The following is a 9,430-nucleotide window of genomic DNA, read 5'->3' on the forward strand; positions in this document are numbered from 1 at the left end:
TGTCAAAAACAATGATACATTTTTTTTTATTTGACAACAATTTAACTTTAAACTTTATCTTTTACGCTTAACGAGATGATCTATAACCACACAAATATCTTTAGCTTATTTTAGACACAAGATACAAAAGTTTTTCTTTACTTTTTAAACTCCGTGTCCAGTCAAACAATCTCACATTTGGAACGGAGGGAGTAATAAACTTTACCAAAAAAAAAAAAAAAGGAAAATAAAGTGTCATAATCTAGACCTTTCCATTTATTTATTTTTGAAAAAATGTTAAACTTCGTGGTACAAACCCTGGCTTCAACACTTGGACCGCTATATTAAGCTAATACAATTATTGCCCACATAACTCCCAACAAGTTTGTTGCCAGAATTATAGCACAAATAAAGCTGCTTCAAAAGCTTTAAAAAAATAAAAAACTGAATGCACGATCCTTCCAATTCTCCATATATCCTAGGCACATCATACCCCAAAAAAAAAAATTAAACTAATAAATGATTTATGATTGGGTAGGAATAAAGAATGTGAGGAATTTAAATCCAAAAAGTCTACAAATTCAAAGACATGAGAACCTAAATGCCAACGTGAGGAGATGTAATAAGAGTTGTGCAAATGGACAATTCATTAACCGTTTTCTTTTCCCTCTTCACAAAGAGTGAATCACAAGAGTCTTTTCTTACCTTATTTTTCTCTCTTCCACTTCTCTGTCTTTCTCTCTCCTTTCTCTGCCATTCCCCTTAGAGAACAAACAAGAACAAAACATTAGGAAAGAAAAAAAATAAAGAAAAAAAGGCAACCCGAGTTTCTTTGTTATGCAGTCTTTCATTTGATGATATTCCATTGATTTTTCATCTTGGAAATGTGCTACAATGGACCGGAGGACGTTAACGATGAACTGGGATGGTCTTGGAGAAGATGATGATGACGACAACTTCTTTGAGTCCCGTGACCGGCTTTCCACAGCCATTCCCCTTGACTTGGGATCCTCAGGATCAGACGACGACGATGAATTTGAGGACAGCCGCCTCTCCTTTGTCTCGACCCTTTCCTCAGCCTCCATCAAGAAATTCCAAGGAATTGAGATTGAGTCAGTTTCTGATTCTTTTAGCAGCGCGGACTATGGCATGTGGATGGCTGAACCTGGGGATATCAAGGAACGTCGCAAGCGTCTCTTGCAAGGCATGGGGTTGTCCAGCAATAAGGACCTCCTCAAGCTCAAAAGTGCCAAGATTGTACGTGCCATTTCAAGAAAAGTGGAGAAATTTCAAGATTCCAAACCACCAAAGGTTGATTCTTCTCCTGCAAAAGAATTAAAATTTTCCCAAGAACAGCAACCTTCAGCTTCACAGCCAATTGCGCTGGTTAGGTCGAGATCAGATGGGGATATACAATATTTTTCTGTAAATACCAAGAAAAGGAAAGAAGAGCTAATTGGTGACATCTCTAAACAACGTCTCACCAGGACCTTTTCAGGTGTTTTGGCACCAAGTATAGGAGTATTCCAATTAGCTGGTTCCGTTAGAATGTCGCCAAAAAAGAACAGAAATGGGTCGTTAATGCAAAATGGCAGTGATATGTCATCCACATTGTCCTATGGGAGTGCCGATGTGGGCTTTGCTTCGTTCTTCTTGATAAAGAACTTGGACACTGGAAAGGAGTTCATTGTCAAAGAGTCCAATGAACAGGGAATGTGGAATAAACTCAGTGATATTCAAACAGGAAAGCAGCTTACCATGGATGAATTTGAGAAACATGTGGGATATTCTCCTGTTGTCAAGGAATTGATGCGCCGGGTAAATGGATCAAGAAATCATGATGACGAGAGGAAACTAAGCCCAAATTCATATCTTAGTAAGAGATTCAGAAATAGCAAGAGAAGGGGAGTTGCTCTTTTGAAGAACATAAAAGGAGTAGCACATAGTATGAGTGGAAAAATTATTGATAAAGAACGAGAGCAACCTGTGCCTGAGGAACAGCAAAAACCAAATAAGAACTCCTCCAAATGGATTAAAGTCCGCCAGCATGGAAAGTCATGCAAAGAATTCACAGCTTTGCACTTATGCCAGGAAATCCGTGCTCACGAGGGTTCAATATGGACCATAAGATTCAGCTCGGATGCACATTATTTAGCAACTGCAGGAGAAGATACATTAATTCATATATGGGAAGTGCAAGAATGTGAAGTTATGAACAACCTTGCAAGTGCCTCACCCGTTCATCCAACAGCTGGCTCTCCTGTTCATCCAATTGCCAGATCCAATTCAGACCGGCCTCCTATGCCGGAGACAGGATATATGACATCAGAAAGAAGGAAGAAGGGGAAGGTCTCCCATAAGAAAAAGGGCAACTCAATTCCGGAATATGTCAATGTACCAGAAACTGTTTTTTCTCTTTCGGAGAAACCAATATGCACTCTTAAAGGTCACCAGGATGATGTCTTGGACTTGTCTTGGTCAAGATCTCAGGTCAGTTTCCTCTACTTTCATTCAGTTAACTAGCACAAACTTGACATTAAATAACTCACCCATAAGTTATGTTACTGCAAACAAAGTGAATAAGATCTACTAACTTTTTACGCATATATAACATGCAATGTGAAACTTGGATGCAGCTACTGCTTTCATCCTCGATAGACAAGACTGTCAGGCTATGGGATGTTGAAACACAGACTTGCTTAAAAATGTTTGCACACAATGACTATGGTGAGATGCCAAATTTCATTATAGCTAGTCAATATAAATTGACTTAAAATGATAATTCCTGCATGCCACTTGCATCTGATGAGCTTATGGTCTGGCAGTAACTTGCATACAGATCAATCCAATGGATGATGACTACTTCATCAGTGGTTCTCTGGATGCAAAGGTTCGGATTTGGAATATACCTGATCGGAAAGTTGTAGATTGGAGTGATCTTCATGAAATGGTCACTGCTACTTGCTTCACCCCTGATGGCCAGGTAGATATGTCTATTTTACTGGTATTATATTGGGGCATTCGCAATTAACTTCTCACTAGACTAAAACCTACTCCAAGCACGTGCCATAATACTTCAATTGATATGCACTTCTTCTTTGTTTTTCATTCTGCTTTTCTTCTTTTTTAAGAAAAACAATAATGGTGCAGAAGTTCAATTTGAAATGAACTCCTGCTGTTGCTTGTTCATCCTTGTTGGCTTAATTGTGTCATTAAAGAACATTTTCAAGCCAAATCAGCTAGCAGTATCCAAATTACACCCCCTCTCCCCCTCCGTTAACCCCTATACACATACTATGGCTGTAGAGAAGAAGGAGGGGAAACAAGAGCTAATTCAACCCCCCTCCCCCCCTCCTCCCCAAAAAAAAAAAAAAAAAGTAAACAAGAGAAACAAAGTATAATGTTGAGTATTTCTACAATTCTAAAGGATAATGTTGATAGTATCAATGAATTCTTCTTTTTTTAAATTCTTGAAGGGTGCTTTAATAGGCTCACATAAAGGCAGCTGTCGTATGTACACTACCTCTGGTAAGTAATGCATCACATACCATCTTTTATTAAATTGATAATAATTACCAGTGGAAAACAGCTGTTGATTTCCAACGTGTGTGTATTATTCAGAATGCAAACTGGAACAAAAAGACAATATTGAAATTCAACCTAAGAAGAATTCTCAACTCAAGAAGGTCACCGGTTTACAGGTATTTTTCTACGTTCTTCCTTTCCTCAAGATCTATTGAAAGCTGAACTCGTTTATTTCCAGTTTGCCCCATGGAATCCAGCAGAAGTGCTTATAACTTCAGCCGATTCTCGTATCAGGATTTTTGACGGGTCACAGATGATCTATAAGTTTAGAGGTATTATCTCTCTGACATACTCTCTTGGAGAATTCAAGCAACATCCATGTGTCTTCTAAACCAATGTTCTATTTTGTGGTAGCATCAGGTTTCCGTAATACAAGCAGCCAAATTGCAGCTTCGTTTAGTTCAGATGGGAAGTATGTCATAAGTGCAAGCGAAGACTCTCATGTCTACATCTGGAAGAGAGAAGAACCTAAGAGCCCCAGTGGTAAACCTAGAACTTCAATCTCAGTTCAAGCTCACGAGCGCTTTCAATGTAAAGATGTTTCAGTTGCCATCCCATGGCCAGGTAGTGTAAAGAATGAGGCACCACTTGTAGAGATGCACTCGAAAAGGCATTCGAAACGTTTCCTCCCACCCCAGTATCCCACTGTTGGTTCTCCTACAAAAGAGAGCTCGGATGTGGCAAATAGTAAAAGGCATTTGCCACCTCTAAATGTAGCACGCAACAAAAGTAATGCATTAGAGAGAGACCAAAGCAGTCGGGAAGAGGAAGACTTAGCTCAAATCTCTCGGACAGATTCTGGTATTGGTCCCGGAGAATCATTTGCATCAGGTTCTTCATCAACTAGGTTTGGTGATTCACCTTCTATATCTGCGTGCAGCAGCTCCCGATCACAGTCTTGGTCCTCCTCTTGGACTCAGGATGGTAATAACAGCCACGGTAACAATGTTATCCAAGCAACAGCATGGGGCATGGTAATTGTGACAGCAAGTTTGGGAGGAGAGATCAGGGTCTATCAAAATTTCGGGCTACCTCTGAAAGCTAGTCGTCAGACGAATCTCTTTAGAGACCTAACATAAATTGTTGTTAGGAAGCAAATCGATTATATTCTGTACTTGGGCTTTGAATTTTTTATATAATACTTAGTTGTTTTAAGACCTAGCCGAGCTCAAGTTAGACCGAACAGGGCAGAAGCCATCAGCTTCTATCTGTTGATAAGTAAATGCAGAAACAGGTAATTTTTTCTTTTAATACCTTCTACATTAGGAAGACCGAGTAGAGATCACATTGTTCAATGTTCCAACAAATTGAGAATTTTAACTTGCATTTTGCATCGGTTAGCATTTTAACTAGCATTGTGCAAATGTTTGTTTTTTATCAACAAAGTTCTCACAGGTTAGCAGTTACCAATCACGGATACATGAGAGATTTTGTTAGCACATTTACTTACTTTAGAACAGATCAATCAACAATGAATCAACTATACCTCAAAACCATATTAGTTCGATCAGCTATATAAAGCGTAAAAAAGCTCTAAGGTCCGTGGGGGCTTTAAGCGCAAAGGGCAAAGCAGAAATAATGCAAGGACTTTAATGAAAAAATGTGTAAATTGAGAAAAAAAAAATACAAATAGGTATTTGTCGTCCGAGACTAATAACTATAAGCATGATGAATAACAAATATACGGACAAAGAAATTGAAGAAAAATTACAGCAAAATGAAATATCAATTGTTTAGTATCGCCTCTTCAGGATCACACTCATTGCCAAGAAAAAGTATGCCCTAGAGCCTTGATGACGACACTGAAGCCCCCACGAAGTGAGGCAAAGAGCTCAAAGACGCTTCGCTTCAGGGCTTAAGCACGCTTTAAGCTTGCCTTTGAAAACACTGAGTAATGATTTATTGAAACCTAATTGAAGCAAATATTATGCTATAAAACCAGCACATTTGAAGAAAGATAACTGCAAAATACTCATCAAATTTTGTGCTGAAGTTAATGCAATACCCATAAATTATAGCTGCGCAAAAAAAGGGCTTTACCCAATTTACAGATTAGTTCTGTTAAGTGTCCGCAAATTTTGCTTCTGTTGTCTGTACCAAATCGAATATGAATGGAGCGATGGCCCTCCATTGAACTATTGAACAGAGTTTGAATATCAAATTGTCCACATTTTACCCTCCATTAATATTTAGTGTCAATTAGGCCCTTACGATTACAAAATTGTCTCATATTTATTTTTAAATTTCAGAGACCTCATTTATATTGTGTTGTATTGTATAGGACGACATTTTCATAAAATAGACTTTCTTTACATAAAAATAAAATTAAAGTTATCAAAGCAAACATTGTATTTAAACTAATAACATAACCTTCCCTCACGTTGTAAATGATTAATATTAATCTATACCTCCTTTATTTTAACTTTAGTTAAAGTTCTTCTTTTCATTTATGTAACAACTATTTTATTCTATTTATTATTAATGAAAAAATAACATATGTGGACTGATTTGTCCTCCCTAAGATCATGTTTTTTGATTAATTATTATTTTATCAATTCTCCTTTAAAAAGTTATTTCCTAGGAATTGTTATCATGGGCTGTTCACCCATACGTTCCCAACGTTTGAGCTTTTTGTTTCTTCATGTTTTAACTTTTTAGAGAAAGTATCTTGCCAACTACTCTGTGATTGATTAAGAAAATATAGGAAAATAAATTGAAAATAAATTTTATCTATTAAAAATATAAATGTCTTATTGCAATCCAACAACACGTGCTAGATAAATTTTTGATAAAAAGATGTCTTTAAAATGATGAGGCAGTATAGAGACCTTTACCTCTTAAACCCAATTTGCCAAATCCAGTCCATCAGAATACTACTTAATTCCTAGAAGCAAAAACACGAGGAGCACTTGACATACTTACTTACAAAAAAATTACAAGTAAATTACCTTTATTTATTAAAGAAACACTTAGTAATATTTTTTTTTTTTTTTTTTTTTTTTTGCAGAAAATATAATGAGAAGATTTGGGAGGGTTGAAGAGGAATAGGAAAAGAGAACCTTTAAATTATTTATTTTAAATATATATATATATATATATATATATATATATATATATATATATGCTCATTATTTAGAGAAGACTGAAGAACAATTTGGCATTTTTTGTTTTCAGTTTACTCGGAAATGAGATATTAATAAAATAATAATTAATCCAAAGAGCATGATCTTAGGGAGGGCAAATCAGTCCATGAATGTTATTTTTTCATTAGTAATAAATAGAATAAAGAGTTGTTACAAAAAAGTTAAAATGAGGGAGGTAGTCGTAACATTGAGGAAAAAGGGCGATGGAGACAAACGTGAGGGATGAGATGCTACCAAAATTTTTCCTTATTTTTAATTACTAACGGAATTAATTAGCATTAAAAGTTGCCGAAGGTCCAAAAAGGATTAAATTTGTCCCTAAGTTATACAAAATGGTCTAAATATGTTATTTGTTGGAGTAATAATTTGGATAACATATACCTTTACCCCCAAACAACAACATATTCAATATAATCCTATGAGAATTAATTATGTTTTTATCATCACAAACTTGACCTTTATAATTATTTGTCCTCCAAGAATATTCACTTTATTTAATTGTATATATCTTTTGATTTTTTTCTCTTGAGCTCCACTACTTTTAGCCAGATAATTTTTTTTATTCAAAATAATAGAGCTCCAATTATGTAGTATTTTCTTTTTTCCGAGCCAAATTCGTAAAACCTCTAGTGAAAAATCTATCTTTTTTTTAGCTAAATAAAGAAATTGCAACCAAAATGGTGGATTTAGCCAAGTTTTCTTTTTTACAAATTTGACCTAAATAGGATGATACAAGAAATTAACAAATTTAAAATGAAATAAAATATACAGTAGTCTATATGTTTATTTTTAAAGAAAAGTTTTTCACTTTATTTTTTATATATTTTTTCTTCCACTAGCATAGCCAGATAATTTCAATTATGTAAGGCTTGTAAATAAAGAGTACCATTTGTCTTTTATAAATAGGATGATACAAAAAATTAACAAATTTAAAATGAAATCAAATATACGATTGCTTATTTTAAAATAAAAGTCATGAAGCGCCAATTTGACATTAAACTACTTTTTTGGACTACACTCAAACTAGGCGCGTGAAGGGCATTTATATATTTTCGGGCCAATCAAAAAATGACATGTCAATAAATAAAAAAAGCCAAAATATGAATTTAAAAAAAAAAAGGGGAAAAATCCCCTTGTCTTCCCCAATTCTTCACCGGCCAAATCCCCTCTCCACTGCCTCACGTCACACCCCGTTCCCATCTTCTCCCAAAAGAAAAAAAAAAAGAACTAGCAAATGAAGTAGAAAGCTAAAAAGAACACCCTCTGTTCTTAATCACTGAGAATTCAAGCTAAAAGATCACTTAACTCAAATAAACAGAAATGAAGAACCCATTTTTGACTAACCAGTTCAGAACGACGTTTGGATCTTGCATTTTCAGATTTAACAAAACCAACTATTATACCAACTCCAACTATAATCCCAATTACAACACCCAAAACAAACGACATCCTTTAGCTCTTCTTCTTCTTTCAAAGCTCCTCTTTGTTTGTTGAACTAGTACTTTTTTCTTTTCAAGATTCCAGTAAAAGAAGAAAACAAATACTAATAGAAAAAATTTCCATTAAGACCGCAGAAGAGAAGTTCATCAGAAAAATAAAAATCGAATTGGGTCAAAAAGTTTTCCGGCGAAAATCCATTTTTTCGGCAATATTAGTACGACTCTGAAGTTATCTTCTTTGAAATTGTCAAAGCACTCAAATCTTAAATAACCCACAACACAAGAAGAACAAAAATATCAAAATAGATTTCCATTGTTTCTAATTGTACCATGGTTGATTTCTAATTTCCTTTGCGGTTACGAATGGGAATTTTGAGTTCGAATTGTGTGGAGCGGGATGAAGAGATTTGGTATATATGAGTTTGGGGCTAGCCCATTGTTTCCGGCGAAACTCCACCGTTTCCGGTGAATGGATCAAATGAAATGGAGAAAAAGAATGGGGGATGGCTGGATACATAAATAAAAATTGTAGATTGTTTTTTTTTTCTTTTTAAATTAGTTTTCTTTTCTCATAATTCATCCTTTAATTATTATTGTGGCCAAAATGCCACATGTATCTTCTATTAACGTTCTGTCACATCATCGCGAGTGCACTGCACACACTCTATAAATATAGTCAAAAAAGTATTTAAGTGGTATAAATTGATTTGGTTTAGCATATGAATTATGTAGAAATTTGAACTAAAAAGTAACACGTGGATAAAATTCAAGAGTATTTGGTGAGATTGGTTAGGGGTTCGAGGATATCGAAATATAAGTATTGGAGTAATTTTGACTAGATAAAACTTGAAAATGTGCGCTAAATAAAATATGTCAAATTTGAATAATCTGAATTATATACTCCCTCCAGTCCAAAATAATTGAGTGTTTAGGCTTGAGCATATGGATTAAGAAATTAACTAACTCCTAAAAATTAAGAGTATTTTGCCTAAAACTCTTATGAAAATGTGTATCGAGGTGTTATAAATTTGAAAAAAGAGAACTAAATACTTTCTTGATTTTGAAAAATTTCAATTATTTTGGACTGGAGGGAGTATCTATTTATCAACAAACTTTGCTAAACAATTTTAATCATACTATCACCGAGTTTGAACTCCAGTGACCTCGTAATCACATGAAAATTTCCAAGAAAAGAAGTCTATAAATTTTGGGACCAAAAAAAAAAAAAACAATTAAAGCTGGAAAAATGCAAGTAAAAGGAAAAGAAAACACATGTTGTATTCA

At 34.8% G+C, this 9,430-nt stretch overlaps 1 protein-coding gene across 2 annotated transcripts; it reads left to right on the plus strand.

Moving 5' to 3' along the window:
* Window positions 1-245: 245 nt before the first annotated feature.
* On the plus strand, window positions 246-4,897 carry LOC132057152 (uncharacterized). Of its 2 annotated transcripts, none has more exons than XM_059449614.1 (7): window positions 246-2,469; window positions 2,616-2,706; window positions 2,805-2,962; window positions 3,456-3,507; window positions 3,601-3,680; window positions 3,743-3,836; window positions 3,919-4,897. In XM_059449614.1, the coding sequence occupies exons 1-7, from the start codon at window positions 874-876 to the stop codon at window positions 4,641-4,643; spliced, it is 2,796 nt and encodes a 931-aa protein (XP_059305597.1). In that variant the 5' UTR covers window positions 246-873; the 3' UTR covers window positions 4,644-4,897. The 2 variants fall into 2 exon arrangements, with proteins under 2 accessions (XP_059305597.1, XP_059305598.1); XM_059449615.1 differs by having other exon boundaries at window positions 3,925-4,897.
* The last annotated feature ends 4,533 nt before the right edge of the window (window positions 4,898-9,430 follow it).

Source organism: Lycium ferocissimum, chromosome 5, assembly GCF_029784015.1.
Source record: "Lycium ferocissimum isolate CSIRO_LF1 chromosome 5, AGI_CSIRO_Lferr_CH_V1, whole genome shotgun sequence".
Taxonomy (NCBI): Eukaryota; Viridiplantae; Streptophyta; class Magnoliopsida; order Solanales; family Solanaceae; genus Lycium; species Lycium ferocissimum.

What these genes read in the sequence shown, in the direction of transcription:
- LOC132057152 (XM_059449614.1), top strand. Translation starts at nt 874, where the DNA reads ATGGACCGGAGGACGTTAACGATGAACTGGGATGGTCTTGGAGAAGAT. An exon ending in GCTTCACCCCTGATGGCCAG is followed by an intron (nt 2,963 to 3,455) that starts GTAGATATGTCT and finishes AAATTCTTGAAG; the next exon opens with GGTGCTTTAATAGGCTCACA. An exon ending in TCGTATGTACACTACCTCTG is followed by an intron (nt 3,508 to 3,600) that starts GTAAGTAATGCA and finishes TGTATTATTCAG; the next exon opens with AATGCAAACTGGAACAAAAA.